This window comes from Trichechus manatus, unplaced genomic scaffold (genome assembly GCF_000243295.1).
Source record: "Trichechus manatus latirostris isolate Lorelei unplaced genomic scaffold, TriManLat1.0 scaffold00273, whole genome shotgun sequence".
Classification (NCBI taxonomy): domain Eukaryota; kingdom Metazoa; phylum Chordata; class Mammalia; order Sirenia; family Trichechidae; genus Trichechus; species Trichechus manatus.
The window spans coordinates 1850456-1870635 of NW_004444209.1; the positions used below are offsets into that span (position 1 = coordinate 1850456).

Genomic DNA, 20180 nt, shown 5'->3' on the forward strand with positions numbered 1-20180 from the left:
CTGTTGTTACCCTAATCTCCACCTTGATGCCCCCAAGTCAGGGGAGTAGTGGTTTCTCTCATCCTAAGTACCTGGTAACTTACATACCACCACCCTCAGGAGAGGCAGTTCCCCATCTCCCTCAAAATTCTCCTTTCTCCCCAGTCCTTAGAGATTTCTTCTCTTGATATTCTGAGCTCTTTAGTATCTCTTCTATCCCTTCGTCCCCTGGTCTCAGCTCTTCCCCTTTCATCTTACACAGGTGGACAGGGTCATCCTCTTTGGCCAAGTTATGAATCAGAGATTGATAAATGTGGCTAAACAGCTCTTCTGGCAACATGTGAATTCCAAGTGCCTCTTTGTTGGTGTTCTCCTACAAACGACAAATTTAATGTAAGGATGCGTGTGCTCCCTCCACTTTGCCAGAAGGGCCTTCCACCTCTACCCAAGCTTAGAACACCATCTCTCTCCAGGCACCTCCCCACCTTTGCCTTCCTACCTCCGTTGCACTTTGGGTGCTAGAACCTTCATTGAAGTCTTCAGCCTAGCTCTGGATCCCTTTGTGAGGGTCCACCGCAGCCCAGCAACATAGTTTATTAAAAGCGCAGAAGCCGGGTGTCTGCCCCAAGGTGACAGGAGGCAGTGACTCTATGTTCCTGACATTGTTTCTGATGGTTAGCGGCTGCTTCTTACTTTGCCAGATTACCAAATGTGAACCCCAAGGACGTGACACTCTCAGGCTGTACTGATGGGATACTGAAGTGAGTACATGACAAGGGTTTGGGGGCTTTGTAGAATGTCTTTCACATATTATCTGTGGTCTCTACTCCATTCACTTTTTTTTTTTCTAAAGCAAGATAGAATTTTATTCCTCTTCTATAACTGTCCAGGTATAGAAGCTCCATAGTGATACAAGGACACAAGCACCTTCTGTCTTACCACTTCACCATCCTCAAATACTCAGCTTCTACCTCATAGTTCAAGATGGCTACTCCAGCTCCAGCTATCACATGTGCATTACATCCAGTAGGAAAGAGGAAAAAATACAAGAGATTGCACTATTTACTTTTAAGTGATGTGACCAACTTTAAATTTTATTTATTCTCTGTAGCCCGTGTTCCATTACTGATCTAAAAGAAACCCCATCTATTTATGCAGAATTGCAGAAATCTCTCACTTTGTCTCTTTCTCCACCCTTGGTCTTCTCATTTACTTGTGCTCTCCCCTGTCTTTTCCTCTGGATGCCACCAGCCCTCAATTCCTGTTAGGAAGCCCCATACACATTCCTCCTCCTCCAGGAAGCTTTCATGGCTGGTGCAGAGTTGATCAAGCCCAGACTGGGATGGCCTTAATCTTTACAACTTGGCCCAGCCCAGTTGCCTCTGGTCCAACAGAAAGCCTTTGGTAATCATGGATAGCAGAAGGGGCTGAAACTGGATTTCTTCACTCCTATGGTTCTGCAGCCTCATTTAAGTCTACATTCACTGCTTATGGTCATCTTCTTAGGGAGCTCCAGTTAACTGGGTGACCCACCCTAGCCCTATCTTTGCCCCCTCCTCCTCCTGATTCTGACCTCTGGTGTTCTGCTCTCGTTCATTTTGTTACAATTTATGTCAGGTTCATTGCAGAGCATGGGGCCTCCCGTCTTCTAGAACACGTGGACCAAATGGACAGAATATTCAAGATCCCACCACCCCCAGGAAAGACAGGGCTCCTGTCTCTCAGGCCACTAGAAGAGAATACTCCAAGCCCCTTGGCTCCACTTTCCCAGCATGGGTCAGTCTACATTTCTATGCTTTTGTGAATAGAGAGGGGCTGCAGTCGAAACCGGAGAAACTGGTGACTGAAACGCTGACTGTTGAGATACTGTTTGTTCTGTTCCCCTGAGCTATGCTGCTTCCTCTTTCCCAGGCAGCGGTTTCTCTCACATGGGAAATTGTCAGATTGTGAACATGCCCCTTTCTCTGTTGGGGGAAGGAGGTTAGAATGTGGGGATGACAACAGGTACCATGGCTATATAGCCAGGGCCTAGGCAGAGGTCTAAGGAGCTCAGGCTCTGACTTCCTCATTCTGGCTTTGCCACATAGTAGCTTGTACCTTGGGCTAGGTCAGTCCCTGGGTGGTGCAACAGTTAAGTGCTTCACTACTAGCTGTAAGGTTGGCAGTTTGAACCCACCCAGAGGCACCTCAGAAGACAGGCCTGGTGATCTGCTTCTGAAAGGTCACATTCTTGAAAACCCTGTGGAGCACAGTTCTACTGTGACACACACGGGGTCTCCATGAGTTGGAATCAACTTGACAGCAGCCAGTAACAACCACCACCTTGGGCTAGTTGCTTAATCTCTTAAAGCTTCAGTTTCCCGATCAGTAAAATGAGGGTCGTGACCATGTGACCTCACTGTCATGAGCACATAGTAAGTGTGGAATAATCATCTGCTGATGAGAGGAGGAGTGCATGAGAAGTGGAAAGTGCCAGCGCATTATTCCCTGGGGCCTGCTGGCTTTTCTGCTTGCTGTCTGTCGGCCCTGGCCCATGCTGAGAGCTGAAGGGTGATCCACAGCAGTCTGTGGAGTTGGGTCGGTGGGCTGATCCCTAGTCTGAGCCCAGCCCTCTGCTTATACCCCAGATGGCGCAGCATCCGGCTTTTCATTTCGTCCACTTTCCGGGACATGCACGGGGAGCGGGACCTGTTGCTGAGGTCAGTGCTGCCAACCTTGCAGGCCCGCGCAGCCCTCCACTGCATCAGTCTTCATGGCATTGACCTGCGCTGGGGCATCACCGAGGAGCAGACCCGGAGGAACAGGTGTGGGGCCACAGGCAAGGGTCTGGGCCAAGCATGAGGGGCTTGAGTGATGGAACTGAGGTGGTCCAGGGCTTGGGCTACAGGAATGGATGAGGACCAGGAAGCGGAGTTGCCCTTGGATGCTGACAAGAGCAGCCTGCTTTCATTTTGCTCAGTTGTGAGCCAAGTGTGTCCCATCACCCCAATCTCACCTGTGTTCCCTGGTACCATGACTCCTGCATGTCTCCATAACCATGCCCACAGACAACTGGAAGTGTGCCTCGGGGAGGTGGAGAACTCGCAGCTGTTCGTGGGTATTCTGGGCTCGCGCTATGGCTACATTCCCCCCAACTACAGCCTCCCTGACTATCCGCACTTCCACTGGGTAAGGCAGACAAGGTTGGTGCAGGGTCTGGGGAGGGAGGTGACAAAGGTTGGGGCAGGGCTGAGGGGAAGGCACAGTTTGTCTGGAACCCTGGGACTGTGCACTGGCACATCCTTGAGACTTCAAGTGAAACACAGTCCAAGTCTGTGAGTGGCCAAGTCCTAGAAGAGGAAATTCCTGTGAGCAGTACCTGTGGGACTGGCAAGGGATGCAAAAGTTAAGAGAACTGGTCTGTTGGTTCTGACCTCCTTTCTGCCATTTACGTATTGTGCGGCTTTGTGGGAGCTGCTTAACTTAATCTAGCCGTGATTTCTTTTTGTTTTTCTTATTGTAGTTTAAGTGAAAGTTTACATTTCAAGTCAGTCTCTCATACAAAGATTTGTACATACATTGTTATGTGACCCTAATTGCTCTCCCTGTATATGACAGCACATTCCTCCTTTCCACCCCTGATTCTCCATGTCTATTCAACCAGCTCCTAAGCCTCTCTACCTTCTCATCTCTCCTCCAGACAGAAGCTGCCAGTTTAGTCTCATGTATCTACTTGAGCTAAGAAGCACACTCTTCACAAGTATCATTTTATGTCCCACAGTCCAGTCCAATCTGTCTGAAGAGTTGGCCTCGGGAATTGTTTTAGTTCTAGGTTGACAGAGTCCGGGGGTCATGCTTTCTTGGGTTCCTCCAGCTTCAGTCAGACCATTAAGTCTGGTCTTTTTACTAGAATTTGAGTTCCACACCCCACCTTTCTGCTGCTCCAACAGGGACTCTCTGTTGTGTTCCCTGTCAGGGCAGTCATTGGTGGTAGCCGGGCATCACCTAGTTCTTCTGGTCTCAGGCCGATAAAGTCTCTGGTTTATGTGGCCCTTTCTGTCTCTTGGGCTAATACTTTCCTTGTGTCTTTGGTGTTCTTCATTCTTCTTTACTGCAGGTGGTTGGGACCAATTCATGCATCTTAGATGGCTGCTTGCTAGCTGTTAAGACCCCAGATGGCACTCACCAAAGTAGGATGCAGAACGCTTTCTTAATAAGCTTTGTTATGCCAGTTGACCTAGTTGTCCCCTGAAACCATGGTCCCCAGACCCCCACCTCTGCTACTCTGTCCTTCGAAGTGTTTGATTGTATTCAGGAAACTTCTTAGCTTTGGTTTAGTCCAGTTGTGCTGACTTCCCCTGTAGTGTATGTTGTCCTTCCCTTCACCTAAGATAATTTTTGTCTACTGTCTAGTTAGTGAATAACCCTCACCCTCCCTCCCTCCCCACCCTTGTAACCATCAAAGAATGTTTTCTTCTGTGGTTAAACCTTTTCTTGAGTTCTTAGTGGTCTTATACAATATTTGTCCTTTTGTAACTGACTAAATTCACTCAGCATAATGCCCTCCAGATTCCTCCATATTATGTTTCACGGCTACATCATTGTTCTTTAACACTGCATAGTATTCTGTTGTGTGAATATACCATAATTTTGTTTATCTATTCGTCCGTTGATGGGCACCTACGTTGTTTCCATCTTTTTGCTATTGTGAACAGTGTTGCAATGAATATGGGTATGCATATATCTATTCATGTGATGACTCTTATTTCTCTAGGATATAGTTCAAGGAGTGGTATTGCTTGATTGTATGGTACTTCAATTTCTAGGTTTTTAAGGAAGTGCCAAATCAATTTCCAAGGTGGCTGTACCATTTTACATTCTCCCCAGCAGTGTATAAGTGTTCCAGTCTCTTCACAACCTCTCCAGCATTTATTATTTTGTGATTTTTAGTTAATGCTAGCCTTGTTGGGGTGAGATGGTATCTCATTGTAGTTTTGATTTGCATTTTTCTAATGGCTAATGATCGTGAGCATTTCTTTATGTGTCTGTTAGCTGCCTGAATGTCTTCTTTGGCGAAGTGCCTGTTTATATCCTTTGCCCATTTTTTAATTGAGTTGTTTGTCTTTTTGATTGTTGAGGTTTTGCAGTATCTTGTAGATTTTAGAGATTAAACAGTGATCGAATTTATCATAGCCAAAAATTTTTTCCCAATCTGTAGTTAACGTAGCTTTAATTTCTACATATATTAAAAAGAAAGAATGACATTTATATTGCAGAGTTATTATGTGACTTTAAAATAATCTATAAAAAAATGCTTGGCGCATGCCTTCAGTAAATGTTAGCTATTAGCTATATTTTATTGACTTGTGTCGGAGGGAGGGAGGAACATTTTGGAGATGAAGGAGCCTGGGGGCCTAGGCAGGTCTGGAAGGAGAGGTTAGCATTCAGGCCTAGGACTGAACTCCGCCTGTCCTCCACCCATCCCTGCAGGCCCAGCAGTACCCCCCAGGCCGCTCAGTTACAGAGATGGAGGTGATGCAGTTCCTGAACCGGGGCCTCCACCTCCAGAACCCTGCCCCAGCTCACATCTACTTTCGGGATTCCAGCTTCCTCAGGTACCCGCCTGTTCCCTCCAGGGCAGTCTCCACAGAAGGCTGGACAGGCTTGGTGGCCATGTCTTGTCTCACCAACATTCAGAATTTAGGAGGGGACAGCTAGAAGAGAGAGAGAGTTCAGAGAGCAGCACCAGTTCATCCTTGGAGCTAGAGTCAGGTGGTCACCATTTGAGAATGAATTTCAGGGCATCATAGCCAGCAGAGTGGAGGGAGGCTGGGTCTGAGCCCAGCCCCACTCTTGGGGTATCTTTGGTGTGTCAGTTCTGTGCCAGATACCTGGAAATCTGACTTTATTCCTGAGTCTGAAGAGGCTGCACATCGGATCACAGAACTGAAGAGCTACCTGAGCAAACAGAAAGAGATTACCTGCCGTAGGTGAGCTGGGGGAGGTGGAGCACCAGCACAGAGATATGGAAGGGGAGCTGGCCTGCTTTGACTTTGGGCATGTTTGCTTTGCCCACAGATACCCTTGTAAATGGGGGTGTGTGGCAGCTGGCCGGCCCTATGTCGGGGGACTGGAGGAGTTTGGGAAGTTGGTTCTGCAGGACGTGTGGAATGTGATCCAGAAGCTTTACCTGCAGGTCAGCAGGAGTGCTGGTAACCGGGGGAGTGGGGAGAGGCAGGATGGTCTGGGTAGCCCTGGGTGGGGAGGTAACTTGGTGGAGGCTCTGTGAGTTTAGGCCTGGGGGTCCCTAGGAGCATGGAGTCATGGTAGTCACTGCCCCATGTGCTCTCAGCCTGGGTCTCAGCAGGAGCAGCCATTGCCCACCCCAGATGATGACTCGGTCCAGGCCACCTTCCAGCAGCTGCAGAGCCCACCCAGCCCTGCCCGACCTCGCCTTCTTCAGGACACAGTGCAGCAGATGACGCGGCACCGGGGGAGGCTAAGCCTGGTGATCGGGCAGTCGGGACAGGGCAAGACTGCCTTCCTGGTACAGAGCCTCAGAGGCTTGGGCAGGAGTGGGGAGGTGCTTTGTGGATTCAGGAGGTGGGGCACAGAGAGCTTGTGCATGTAACATGTGACCATGTTTTCTGTTTCCATCCCATGCAGGCATCCCTCGTGTCAGCCCTGCAGGCTGCTGATGGGACCAAAGTGGCCCCCTTAGTCTTCTTCCACTTCTCAGGTGCCCGCCCTGACCAGAGTCTTGCTCTCACCCTGCTCAGACGCCTCTGTAGCTATCTGCATAGCCATCTGCAGGAACCGAGTGCCCTCCCCCATACCTACCGGTGTGTGTCACCCCATTAGCCCAGCCTTGTTGATGCCATGTGACACCGCCCTGTGTCTCCCTCTCCCCTGACCCTGGTCTTCCACTCCACTTACAGAGGCCTGGTATGGGAGCTGCAGCAGAGGCTGCTGCCCAAGTTGGCTCAGTCCCTTCACCCTGGCCAGAGCCTGGTGCTGATCATCGATGGGGTAGACAGGCTGGTGGACCAGAATGGGCAGCTGATCTCAGACTGGATCCCGAAGACCCTGCCCCGGGTGAGTGTGAGGAGAAGGTGGGGGCTGGAGGAAGATTGGGGAGAGGGAGGGACACTGTAGGGAGGAGAGAGAGACCTCTCCAATGCTGTTCTCTTTCATTTCCTTCTATCTCTTGCCCTTTTACCCAAATATCACAGGGGGTACACCTGGTGCTGAGCATGTCTAGTGACACAGGCCTGGGGGAGACCCTGGAACAGAGCCAAGATGCTCATGTGGTGGCCCTGGGGCCTCTGGAGCCGTCTGCCCGGGTCCGGATGGTGAGAGAGGAGCTGGCTCTGTACGGGAAGCGGCTGGAGGAGTCACCTTTTAACAACCAGGTTGGATCTAGGTCAGGGCAGGCGGGTGGCTGGGTGTGGAAGTGAATCTAGGAGCTCTGAGGACCCCAGGGTGTCGGGGCTGCCAGCTGTCCCCACAGGCCTGCTCCTTTGTTTTCTTAGGAACTCCAGGTCAGGGGAAGTCATTAATAGGATAACTGTACATACTTATACTATATCCCACCCTCTCTTCCCTGGTGCGTGGCCACTCCAGTGCCTGACCAGGCAAGGGGAGGAGAGTACAGCTGCAGATACCTGGTGGGGCAGGCTGAGCCATGAGGGATACCCTGCAGAAGGCTGGGTGGGCAGAGCAGTGTGGGGAGAGGGAGGCCTGTGACCTGAGCTGATGCTGTGGACCTCTCCTTGTTGGAGACTCTCAGAAGCAGAGGAGCTGCCTGGCAGTGAGCTTGGTGCTGGGGTGGAGGGCAGGTGGGCAAGGACTGACTGTAGCAGGTGCTGTGTCTGCCTGGTCCCCACACTGAGTCTGAGTCTCATTAGATGCGTCTGCTGCTGGTGAAGCGGGGGTCAGCCCTGCCGCTCTACCTGCGCTTGGTCACGGATCACCTGAGGCTCTTCACACTCTATGAGCAGGTCAGTTAGAGGTGTAACCTCATGCTCATCATCCTCTAAGTCCTAATCCCACTTCCCATTCTCCATTCAGCTTCTTCATCTCCTTACCTCATCCTGTCATCCCTCGTGTTCCCCTACCCTCACCCCTCGCCATTTTATGATCATCCATCCTCCATCCTTACCTCAACCCTATCCCCGTTTCTCTTCTACCTGTTCATCTTTTCTTTCTCATCCCTCCCATCCGTTTCTAATGCTGCCCCCTTTCCTACCCCATAACCAAAGCTCTAGCCAAAGCTGTCCCCCTCCCCCAACTAAGCCCCGTCTCCTTTCTCAGGTGTCTGAAAGACTCCGGACGCTGCCTGCCACTGTCCCCCTGCTGCTGCAGTACATCCTGAACACCCTGGAGCAAGAGCACGGCCCTGATGTCCTTTCCCAAGCCTTGGCCACCCTTAAGGTCACACGTAATGGTCAGTGTTGGGGGTGGGTTGGGAGGCTGAGGGCTTGGGGGCTGGATGACCTTGGTTTAGTTCAGGCCTCAGTGAGGATTAGGTGCCACTGGGGATGGGTATGCTGTGAAGTTGGGTGAGGGCCTCAGAGAGCTTGGGTTTTCAGGTCTGACCATGGACCAGCTGCATGGAGTGCTGAGTGCGTGGCGGATACTGCCCACTGGGTGCAAGAGCTGGGAAGAGGCAGTGGCTGCTGATAGTAGTGGGGACCCCTTCCCCATGGGCTCATTTGCCTACCTCGTCCAGAGTTTGCGCAGGTACAGGTGCCCCCAGCTGAGTTCCCTGCTGACCTCACTGTGCCTTCCCATCTTTGAGCCAGGGCCCTGGGTGATCCCTTCTTCATCCCACCCTTCCCTTGGTATAGCCCTGACTCTTGTTTCCCAGGCCGAGAATTAGCTGCCACTCAAGTTATCACTATTTGAGGTATGAATGAGGGCCTACAACTGTGCCAGGCTGCTGTCTGACAGGCCTCCTCCCTCTTCTCTTCCTTCTCTCCCTTCCTCACATGAGGACAGTTTGCTAGGGGAGGGCCCTCTGGAGCGCCTTGGTGCCCGGCTCTGCCTCCCTGATGGGCCCCTGAGAACAGCAGCAAAACGTCGATATGGGAAGAGGCCAGGGCTGGAGAGCACGGCACACCTCCTCATCGCAGGTGACTGCAGCCACAGTCAGCTGAGGCCCTGTGTGAGGGGCTCGGGTTTGGTGGGCAGGAAACCCGCTAGTGTTCCCCACTGGCTGGACCCCTTACCTGCCACCCCAGTAGGTGGATGACTCTTGCTGAAGCCTGAGGGATGTGAGGCAGGAGATGCTGCAAGCCCAAGCCCATCTCATTGTTTGTTCTGTGACTCACCTGCAGCTCAGCTCTGGAAGACGTGTGACCCTGATGCCTCAGGTACCTTCCGAAGTTGCTCTCCTGAGGCTCTGGGAGACCTGCCTTACCACCTGGTTAGTCCTCAGACCCCCTGACACCTTCTCCCAACCAATGCTTTGGATATTCTGAGATCACCCAACCATCACCACCACCACCGTCCACTATCACCGCTGCCATTAGCTGCCTCCCAAACTCCCCGTGCTGCTCTTCTGTTTTCCTGCTCTCCTTCCTCAGATCCTTTGTCCCAGCTCCTGGGTCTCAGTCCCAGCTGCACAGGCAGGATCTAAGACACTATCCCTCCTCACCAGCCTCTTTACATCCCTAATGAATCCAGTCTGACTCTTCCCAGCTCCAGAGCAGGAACTGTGGCCCTCTTGCAAAGTTCCTCACCAACCTCCATGTGGTGGCGGCACACCTGGAACTGGGCCTGATCTCTCGGCTCCTGGAGGCCCACGCCCTCTATGGTGAGAGGAGTCACTGGGTGGTCTCTTCTCTGAGATATGGGGTTCCTGAGTGTGGTTGTGGGGGTGCCGCTCAGGAGGAGGTGAATAGAAAGAACAGTCAAATTTCCATTCCAAGTTGAAAAAACCAAGAGGGTAAGCAAGTGATTCTGAGGGGACCTTTTGCCTGGATCTCTTAGACCAGAGTTTTTCAAGCTTAATTTAATGGGCATAAAATTTTTTGGGCACAGGGTGGGAAACTTGTTCAAATTGCAGATCCCTGGGTCCGATTATGATTTCCTAGGTCTGGAGTGGGAGTCCCTGTATGGTGCAAATGGTCAATGTGCTCGGCTGCTAACCAAAAGGTTGGAGGTTCGAGTCCACCCAGAGATACCTCGGAAGAAAGGCCTGGTGATCTCCTTCCAAAAAATCAGCCACTGAAAACCCAGTGGAGCACAGTTCTACTCTGACGCACATGGAGTCGCCACGAGTCGTAGTTGACTCTGTGGCAACTGGTTTTGGTTTTTTAGGTCTGGAGTGGGGCCCAAAGCTTTGTACTTTTAACAGGTGTTCCTGATGTGTGGCCAGAGGGCCAGACTTTGAGGCTTACCATTTTAGACACCTCATATGTTTGTAGTTGCTGAGGTTAATGGGGTCCAGGGTGGCTCCCCAGTGACAGTCTACATCTTTTATAGTTTCTTCAGTCCCTGAAGAGGAACAAAAGCTCCCTGATGCTGATGTTGCTGTATTTCGTACCTTCCTGAGGCAGCAGGCTCCAGTCCTTAGACAGTATCCACTGCTTCTATACCAGCAGGCAGCTAACCAGCCTCCAGACTCGCCTCTTTGTCGCCAGGCCCCCCAGCTCTCCCAGCGACGGCAGCTCCCACGCACACTGCGATGGATTAATAAACCCCAGACCATGGATGGTCCACAAAGGCAAGACAATCAGCCCCAGAACCTGGAAAGCCCAGCAGAGGGACAAGCTGCAGCCCATTCTGCAACAAGAACAAAGGGCAGGCTAAAGTCACTGCGGAGAGGGGGGTTCGGGTAGAGACACAGAAACGGAGTCATGTTCACATCCTTTCTCTCATTTCCTCTCTTTCTTCCTGCTCTTTCTCTAGCTCCAGCCTGTCTCTGTCAGTTTCTTCATCCCCCACAGCTGTGGCTTTCTCTCCCAATGGGCAAAGAGCAGTTGTGGGCACTGCCAATGGGACAGTTTACCTGTTGGACCTGAACTCCTGGCAGGTATGACACTCAAGACAGGGCAGAGTTCACCTTCAGAAAAGCCTCAGGGACTGCCCTGAAGCCCTAGACAAGCCAAACCCAACCTGCTGACACTCTTGTTGATTCAGCAACTTCACTCCCCTCACGCGTGATCAAAAGGGCTTGTTAAAGAAATCAGTCACAGCAAATGTTTGCCACACATTTTCATTCACAGGGCATACAACATTGTCTTTGCCCACCAAGCGGTCAGTTTTGTTGGGAGATAAGACATACAAGGTTAAAAAAAAAAAAAAAAAGGAACCAAAACATAGTATGACGTAGATAAGAGCAGAGTGAGTTGTACAGTTACAGAAGGACGTAGGGTGGACAAGGGCAGGTATTCCGGGTTGAGTGAGGAGCCTGAGCAGAGGCACAGAGGGGAGAATGTTTCCTGCAAATGCTGGGAATGATTTCAGCAGAGGGTGCTTATGGGAGGTCAACAATCGATTAGGCTGGAGAGGGGTCCCATAGCCACTCTCTCTCCTCTTTTCACCCATATCACCCCCCACACCCCAACATATACATGTATGTGCATAAGCCCATTCCCTCTTCCAAAACACCAGAGCCAAACCAGTTGCTGTGGGGTTGATTCCAATTCATGGCAACCTTCTGTGTGTCAGAGTAGAAGTGTGTTTCATAGAGTTTTCAGTGGTTGCTTTTCAGAGGTAGATCACCACAGAGTCTCTCTGGGACTTGGGGAATGGTATGGGGCTTGGAGTGAGGGAGGAGAAGTGGCCGCACTTGAACCTGTGCATGGCCTGGGAATGTAGGCAGTCAGGGGCACAAGTCCTTCTTGCGCGTTGGCCCCCTTTTTGGCTGGGGCCAGGAGTGGGGGGACGTGGAGGGGTCGAGGTGATGGCCTGAGCTGAGCTTTCCCCTTGCTGTTCACAGGAGGAGAAGTCTGTGGTGAGTGGCTGTGATGGGATCTCTTCTTGTTCATTCCTCTCGGACACATCCATCTTCCTTACTGCCTTTGACGGACTCCTTGAGCTCTGGGACCTGCAGCATGGTTGTCGGTAAGGGGTTTCTCCTCCATGCCCTGCAGTGAGGGCCTTACCCATTTGTTGGAAACCCAGGGGAGGGAAATGAGGAGGAAGCCTATGGCCAGGGGACCCCCGGGGCCTGACTTTGACTTCCTGGGACAGGGTGCTCCAGACCAAGGCTCACCGGCACCAAATCACCAGCTGTTGCCTAAGTCCAGACCGCCGGCTGCTAGCTACCGTGTGCCTGGGAGGCTGCCTCAAGGTAATGTTAGAGGGCTGTGGTGGGCCAGGTGGCTCTGAACCATGAGCGAGCCCATGAGGAGTTTCTGTCAGTGTGGCAGAGGCTCCTGACAGCTTGGCCTGAGGAAGCCTTCCCTGTTGAGGGCAGGGGACTGGACAAGATGACCTCTGGAGCTCTGGGACCGGGAGCTCAGGAGTCTGTATTCATTACCCTGACTCCTCTCCTGTCTTGTCCAGCTGTGGGACACAGTCCGTGGGCAGCTGGCCTCTCAGCATACCTGTCCTAAGCCCCTCAACTGCGTTGCCTTCCACCCAGAGGGGCAAGTGATAGCCATAGGCAGCTGGGCTGGCAGCTTCAGCTTCTTCCAGGTGGATGGGCTCAAAGTCACCAAGGTAAGAAGGTCCTTTGTCACCCTGGGGGAGGAAGCACAGGAGGATGGGAGATAGGGAATGACAGACATCAGCAGTCTGTCACTTTGGGCTTGTGTTAAGAGCAGGCCCTGACATTTCAATTTCTAACTCCCCATATAGGAACTGGGGGCCCCAGGAGCCTCTGTCCGTACCTTGGCCTTCAATGCACCCCGGCGGGTTGTGGCTGTAGGCCGGCTGGATGGGATGGTAGAGCTGTGGGCCTGGCAAGAGGGGGCACGACTGGCTGCCTTCCCTGCCCACCATGGCTTTGTTGCTTGTGCCCTTTTCCTGCGTGCTGGGAGCCAGTTGCTGACAGCTGGAGAGGATGGCCAGGTCAGGTTATAGAGGGCCACAAGTGGGCTACAAGGAAGGAGTCCCAAAAGTAGGGGGTGTTGGGTGAGGGTGGTGTATTTGTTGAGGAGACTATGGAGGAAGCTTGACTGGTGGGAGCTGCAGGGGAGGTGGGATGTGTGTATGGGCAGCTCTCATGAGAAGAGTTTCTGGAAGGAGGTTTTATTGGGGCGGTGTAACTCTAGGGGTGAAGAATCAGGTGGCGGGAGGTGAGGTATCTTCAAGTCCTTTTCTTGGCCCCAGGTCCAGGTGTGGTCAGGTTCTCTGGGTAGGCCCCGTGGGTGCTTGAGGTCCCCTTCTCCCTCTCCTGCCCTCTCCGTGGCTCTCAGCCCAGATGGCGATTGGGTGGCTGTTGGGTACCGAGCAGATGGCATTAGGATCTACAGAATCTCTTCAGGTACTGAAGGGGGAAGGGATGGGGTGTTTGAGCCTTTGGAAAGAGGGCATCCCTTAATCCTCAGCTCTTTTCCAAGCATCTTACTCTCTTGTTTTCACTTATTCTCTAGGTTCCCAGGAGGGTCAGTGTCCAGCACTACATGTGGCAGTGTCTGCACTGGCCTGGCTCAGCCCTGAGGTTTTGGTGAGTGGTGCAGAAGATGGCTCCCTGCAGGGCTGGGCTTTCAAGAAAAGCTCCATCCAGTCCCTGTGGCTCCTGTCCAGATACCAGAAGCCTGTGCTGGGTCTGGCTACCTCCCGAGAACTCTTGGCTTCTGTCTCAGGTACTGCTGGGCAGGGGGCAGGGTTGCTGAATCATTGTTCCTTGTAAATATGCTGATACCTTTGATTTATATGTATATGCATATATGAATTTAAATGCATACGTATATAAAACCAAAACTGTTGCCGTCAAGTCAATTCTAACTCATAGTGGCTCCATAGGACAGAATAGAACTGCCCCATAGGGTTTGCAAGGTTGTAATCTTTACAGAAGCAGACTGCCACATCTTTCTCCTGGAGAGCAGCTGGTGGGTTTGAGCCACTGACCTTTGGGTTAGCAGCCAAGCACTTAACCATTATACCACCAGGGCTTCTTGTATATGTATATACATGTATGTGGTTAAGAGCTTGGCTGCTAACCAAAAGCTCAGCAGTTCGAATCCACCAGCTCCTCCTCGGAAACCCTATGGAGCAGTTCTGTGCTGTTCTGTAGGGTCGCTATGAGCCATAATTGACCCGATGGCAACAGGTTTTGTTTTTGGTTTTGTTATATATAAATATGTATGTTATATATGTGTCCATATGTATATACACATGTATACATGCATATGTAACTTTTATTTGTATAACTTTCAAAGTGCTTTTAAATGTATTTATCTAGAATAATCAGTCTGGAGTTTGTTTCTTCCCCTTTTATTAACCCTGATCTTGGGACTTCCTTGCAATCCCAATAATCCTTTGGGTTCCTGCCCAATGGGGGACTTTGCTATGTAAAGGGATGGGTGTCCCTTAGGTGGAGAGAGAGAGATGTTGAGGTGAAATGGCAGAATGGCCTTAGTCTTCTCTGGGGGGAGGCTTGGTCCTCGCTGATGGTGAAGTGGAACTGACACTAGGCACTTGAGAAGAGGGAGGGTCTGGAACAGCTGCCATGGGAAGTGCAGTAGGGGGTTAGACAAGGAGCTGGAGTGCCTGGCATTCCTGTCCTGTGTTCTGACATGATGACTGACTTGCCCAGGGCCTCTCCCAGTCTTATAACTCGGTTGTCCCTCCCTTGGAGTTGTGCCCACAGATATCACCCTCAGCCCTGCTGATTACTTTTGTCTTTGGCCTCCCAGGCCTGTCCTGCTTCCTCTTTCAAGGAGCCTTCCTCTCTCCCTGTTTCCAATGCAGAGGACTTCACAGTGCGGTTGTGGCCCAGGGGGTTCCTGACCCTGCCACAAAAGGCAGAAGAATTTCCTTGTGCCACTGAGCTTCGAGGGCATGAGGGCCCTGTAAACTGCTGTAGCTTCAGCACGGATGGAGGCAGCCTGGCCACCGGGGGCAGGGATCGGGTGAGCCACAGAAGGATGCAACCCTAGGCCCTCCTTCCCCTGGGCCCCCAGTCTCCCCAGGCTCCACAGCCTCTCTGGTTCTGAGGCTCCTTAACAGCCCATTCCCCATTGTTCCCTCCTGCTCTTTCCCAGTCTATACGCCCTATGCTCGATTTGTCTGCCTTCCTTCCCTCAACAACCCCCATTTCCATGAAACTTCCTACCTGAAATAGCCCTGGTGTTCCCACCTCCCTCTTTGGCCCTGACTACTTCCTCTCCTTGGACCTATCCAGAGTCTCCTATGCTGGGATGTGAGGACACCCAATGCCCCTGTTCTGATTCGCTCCTTCTCTGCCTGTCACCGTGACTGGGTCACTGGCTGTGCCTGGACCAGAGACAACTTACTGGTGAGTGAAGGGGTAGGGATGGGGCAAAGCTCAGCTGGGTTCCTGGGGGAAGACAACACTCCCCATCTGCATCCACTGAGCCTTTTTCTAACACCCATCAATGATAGTAATAGCCAACATTTATTGAGCACTTACTATGTGCCAGGCATTGTACTAAGCTTCTTGCACGTAGTATCTCACTTAACAGTCCTGTAAAGTAGATACTACTGTTATCTCTATTTCACCAACAAGGAAATTGAGGTCAGATAGATTAAAGAACATGTCCAAGTTCATGTGAGTGATGAAGCTGAACCAGGAAACTTTTTGATAAGAAAGCCCATGCTCCTAACAAGAACATAGTACTGTCTCCCCAGGGACTTGGGATGTACCCTATCCCTGGAGGTAAAGGATACTGCTGTGATTTCTAAGGTGAAAGTGAGTCTTAAATATTTACTCATGGTCGGTAAAGTCTAGTTTCCCCATGCAGAATCCCCGTGTGGTTCTCAAAAAGAGATGAGGAAAGAGTGAATATCAGCTGTATAGACTTGTCATGTTCTGTCCTACTCCTGGCTTCTAGGAAGCCAGAGCTTTCCTTGGCATTGACAGACTTTCCAACTTTCTCTGCATTTGTTGACTGACATTATGTTAAGGACAACAGCTACTATTCAGTAAATGCACACAATTTGCCAAGTAGTGTGCTGAGTCCTTTATATAGATACACTCAGCCCCACAGCAGCCATACCAGGTAGGTACACTATCGTTATCCTCACTGAATAGATGAGAAACCTAAGCCTCAGAGATTAACTTGCCCCAGATCGCAAGAGAATGAATGATGGAGCTAGAATTTCAACCCACGAGAGCCCATGCTGTGAATCATATTATAAGCATACAAAAATGCTGGAGGGATGGTGATAATCCCACACCTCTGCCCTCTAACTCTTCAGATCTCCTGCTCCAGTGATGGCTCGGTGGGGCTGTGGGACCCTGAGTCAGGACAGCAGCTTGGTCAGTTCCTGGGTCATCAGAGTGCCGTGAGCGCTGTGGCGGCCGTGGTGAGAAGATGGTGGAGAACTCACCAGGGGTCTCAGAGGGCTCAGAGGGCTCTGGGAGACTGGATGCACTGGGTGTCTAATCCAAAAGGCGAAAGGAGTATAAAGAATGTGATGCTTGGGACTGGATTAGGGTGAGATTAGGGCATCGAGGCCGAAGGTTGGTGTAAGGGGAAGCATGGGGAGCATGCAAACACAGCATCTTAGTATCATGACCTTGTGGCAGGATTACACCCCTGAGCCATTCAACCCCACTATCCTTGAGTTGTCCTCACCCTTTGGTATCTCCTAATCGGAAGAGGGGCTTCCATAAAGATCACAGCCATGAAAACCCTATGGAGCTCAGTTCTGTAACACATGGGATTGCCATAAGTGGGAATTGACTTGATGTCAATGGGTTAAGCCCCTAATGCCTAGCCCACACGTCTGTCATGGGAGTCATACTGCCATGTCCTGCTTAGTGTAACCCTGCTCTGATGCTGTGCTCTGGGGCAGGAGGAGCATGTGGTATCTGTGGCCCGGGATGGGACTTTGAAAGTGTGGGACCATCAGGGCGTGGAGCTGACAACCATTCCTGCGCACTCAGGACCCATCAGCCACTGCACAGCTGCCCAGGAGCCACGTGCAGGTAATGGAACACCAGCCACCTTCCTTCCCCCAGCCCAACCCCCTACCTCTCCCCTGCTCCTCTGCTTCTTCCCTTCTTCTCACTCCATTGCTATGTCTCATCAGCTGGCCAGCCTGGGTCAGAGCTTCTGGTGGTGACTGTGGGACTGGATGGGACCACAAGGTTGTGGCATCCACTCTTGGTGAGCTCCTTGCAAGAACTGGGGTGGGGGATGGTAGGGAGGGTATGTGGGGCAGCCTTCTGTTGTGTCAACCCTCCACTGCCCATCTCCATCCCTTCCTCCTAGGTGTTTCAAACACACACCCTCCTGGAACACAGTGGCCCAGTCAGTGCAGCTGCTGTCTCAGACACCTCAGGCCTCCTCCTGACGGCCTCTGAGGATGGCTCTGTACGGCTCTGGCAGGTACCTGAGGAAGCAGGTGAGTGAAGCATAGAGAGAGGCAAGGTGTGAAAGAGGGGTGTGTTACTGAGGTAGCCTGATAACTCCTCTTGTACCCCAGCAGTGGCCTAGCTTCTAATAAAGTACTTTCTTTCCTCTCCAGATGACACATACGTACCTAAAAATCCTGCAGCCATCACTGCTGTGGCCTGGGCCCCAGATGGTTCCATGGCAGTATCTGGGAGTCAAACTGGGGAACTGATCCTATGGCAGGAAGCAAAGGCTGTGGCCACAGCACAGGTGAGTTGGGGCAGCTTCGGCTCTTTGCTGTATGTGAGTTCTGCCCCAGCTATGGATTTAATGGTACGTGCCAGGGTTAGAGGTTGCATAATGCCTGGGAGGGGAAAGAGGATCAGTCCTGTCTTCTCAGAAATACTACATCTAACCTGTCGTGTACATCAGGCTCCAGGCCGCATCAGTGCCCTGATCTGGTACTCAGCACACACCTTCTTCGTTCTGAGTGCTGATGAAAAGGTCAGCGAGTGGCAAGTGGAACTGCAGAGAGGTTCAACGTCTAGAAATTTCAGGTGAAAGGGGCAGCTGGGGTAATATAGTAGGAATAATAATAGTCTCCTTATACCTAGGATTTTACTCAAATCACTCTACCTCTGCTTCTGAACTAGGGAAATGGGATGTTAGTTATTGAAAGGAAAAAATTTCCTGGGAAATTGTTTTCTGCTCCTCACCATATCAATTTACATGAATAATTATCAAGTGCGTACTTAATGCCCACCACTGGGCTGGGCAGTGTGAACCAGAGATAATGAAATGTATTCTTTAACAAAGGAAGCTCCCAGTAGAAGAATGTGCATACAAGTAAACTGCCAACAATACTCAGATTGATTAGTGCTATAGAGACGGTGTATATAAAATTTCTGGGGCTGTAGAATTTGGGAAAGTGTAGGAAAGAGGTGACACTTGAGGTTGGGCTTAAAGAAATGATTAGGAGTTTTCTGGGCCAGTAAGGGAAAGGAACAGCATTTCAGGAAGAGGGAGTAGTCTCAACAAAAGCCATGGAGGCATGAAAGTGTGTGGTATGTTCTAGGTATAGCCAAGTGCTTGGCTGCATACTGGGACTGGGGTGAAATTGGGTTTAGAAGACAAACTGGGGCCAGGCTGTAGAGGGCACAGTGCTAAGAATATTGGGCTTTGTTCTGACAGAATTTTGAGCAGAATAATCTGAATTTTAGGAAGAGAAGTGGCAGCAAATATGGAAGATGGGTAGTAGTAGAGAGATACTAAAGGTAGGGAGACCACTTCTACAGCTGTTGCTGGAGTCCAGGAAAGACATGCCTGCCCTGACTTGGACTGTGGGGATGAGGAGAGAGAGAGATACGGGCGTGTGTTGTAGGTAGAATTGATCAGTTGAAGGTAGGGAGGGAAGGAAAAGTCAAGAATGCTAGAGATTCCTAGTTTGAGCAAATAAGGGGATGGTGATAATGAACACTGATACAAGAAAAACAGAAAGATACCGGGATTTGTAGGGAAGGTAATGCATTTTGTTTTATATTGCACTCCTGAGGAATTCATGGGAACTGAGAAGTCTGAGAGAGGTGGACTAAAGTAGGTTCTTTCTCTGTCCATTTACTTCGTTTGTGCTATAGCCTTCACCTGAACCGAATTCTGCAGGAGGACATAGGGGTCCTGATAGGTCTGGGCCTGGCCCCTGATGGTCAATCCCTCATCCTGGCCAAGGCAGAATTGGAATTGCTGCACATGATGCCAGGGAATGATCCCTCTGTAATCTGGTAAGATCCAAAATGCTGCTTCCTCCCAAGCTGGAAAGAGAGAAAAAGTGGGCTAGTGGTTACTCTGATGTTGGGTTTAACTTAGAACAAAACACTGGAGAGTTCCCGAGCTCAGCTTCTTTCTTTCTTATGAACCAGGGGCTGCTATATGGAAGATGGTCTTACAGTGTTGTCCACCCACAAGGAGTATGGTGTATTTGTCTTGCAATCAATGGCCCCTAAAGGTCTTTATCTCTTAGTAAGTCCTGTTTGGATGTGTGTTAAAGCAAACATTTGTCTAGGACCAATGTTTTTAAACCTTGGGACCCATCGCAAAGGAAAATGGGAAGGGAAAGGCAGTTGGTTCCGAATCGCGTTCTCCTTCTTCAGTTGGAATGGTGCTCCTTAAGAGCTTTAAATGTTGGAGTTCCCTGTAAGATTTCATTGGTACAAAAATGGATTCTACTGTTTTAAACAATTATGGGAAACCATAAACCTAGGAATTATCTTAATTGTATTATTTTTCATGTCTTTCTTTGCTACCATGAATATTAGCAGTTCAAGGGAAAGGACTGCATCTTATCTCTGTCATTATACTTAGCCGTTACCTTATAGATGCACAACATTTGTTGGTTTGGTGTGGCCGGAGTTGGCCAATTACATCAAATATAGGTTCTAAGGAGCCCTTTGGAGGCTCTGGGTGGTACTAATGGTCAATGAGCTCAGCTGTTAACTGAAAGATTGGAGGTTCGAGTCCACCCAAAGGGACCTTGGAAGACAGGCCTTGCCATCTACTTCTGAAAAATCAGCCACTGAAAAACCCTATGGAGCACAGTTCTACTCTGACATGCACAGGGTTGCCGTGAGTCAGAATCGACTCGATGGCAACTGGAACTGGAAAGGTGCCCTTTGTCCCTAAAAAGGTTATCAAATCCTAACCTGCCTATCTGCTAAAGTTTCTTACTAGAGTCTACCTTTACCCAGA

At 50.7% G+C, this 20180-nt stretch overlaps 1 protein-coding gene across 1 annotated transcript in view; it reads left to right on the forward strand.

Moving 5' to 3' along the window:
- The window catches only part of TEP1 (telomerase associated protein 1), a 42047-nt gene that overhangs the window by 19356 nt on the left and 2511 nt on the right, over positions 1-20180 (forward strand). Inside the window, exons 16-51 of the mRNA XM_004390018.2 lie at positions 242-372; positions 681-740; positions 1597-1755; positions 2607-2783; positions 3027-3147; positions 5449-5573; positions 5835-5948; positions 6037-6154; positions 6311-6505; positions 6625-6800; positions 6897-7053; positions 7191-7370; positions 7866-7958; positions 8272-8404; positions 8550-8700; positions 8959-9092; positions 9297-9385; positions 9661-9775; positions 10447-10687; positions 10873-10996; positions 11906-12030; positions 12160-12259; positions 12475-12630; positions 12769-12981; positions 13243-13396; positions 13506-13718; positions 14827-14987; positions 15260-15373; positions 16297-16404; positions 16897-17029; positions 17134-17210; positions 17316-17448; positions 17572-17708; positions 17871-17995; positions 19073-19216; positions 19355-19454. Of these exons, the coding sequence (XP_004390075.1) occupies positions 242-372; positions 681-740; positions 1597-1755; positions 2607-2783; positions 3027-3147; positions 5449-5573; positions 5835-5948; positions 6037-6154; positions 6311-6505; positions 6625-6800; positions 6897-7053; positions 7191-7370; positions 7866-7958; positions 8272-8404; positions 8550-8700; positions 8959-9092; positions 9297-9385; positions 9661-9775; positions 10447-10687; positions 10873-10996; positions 11906-12030; positions 12160-12259; positions 12475-12630; positions 12769-12981; positions 13243-13396; positions 13506-13718; positions 14827-14987; positions 15260-15373; positions 16297-16404; positions 16897-17029; positions 17134-17210; positions 17316-17448; positions 17572-17708; positions 17871-17995; positions 19073-19216; positions 19355-19454 (4986 nt within the window). The remainder of the gene's footprint in view (positions 1-241; positions 373-680; positions 741-1596; positions 1756-2606; positions 2784-3026; positions 3148-5448; positions 5574-5834; positions 5949-6036; positions 6155-6310; positions 6506-6624; positions 6801-6896; positions 7054-7190; positions 7371-7865; positions 7959-8271; positions 8405-8549; positions 8701-8958; positions 9093-9296; positions 9386-9660; positions 9776-10446; positions 10688-10872; positions 10997-11905; positions 12031-12159; positions 12260-12474; positions 12631-12768; positions 12982-13242; positions 13397-13505; positions 13719-14826; positions 14988-15259; positions 15374-16296; positions 16405-16896; positions 17030-17133; positions 17211-17315; positions 17449-17571; positions 17709-17870; positions 17996-19072; positions 19217-19354; positions 19455-20180) is intronic.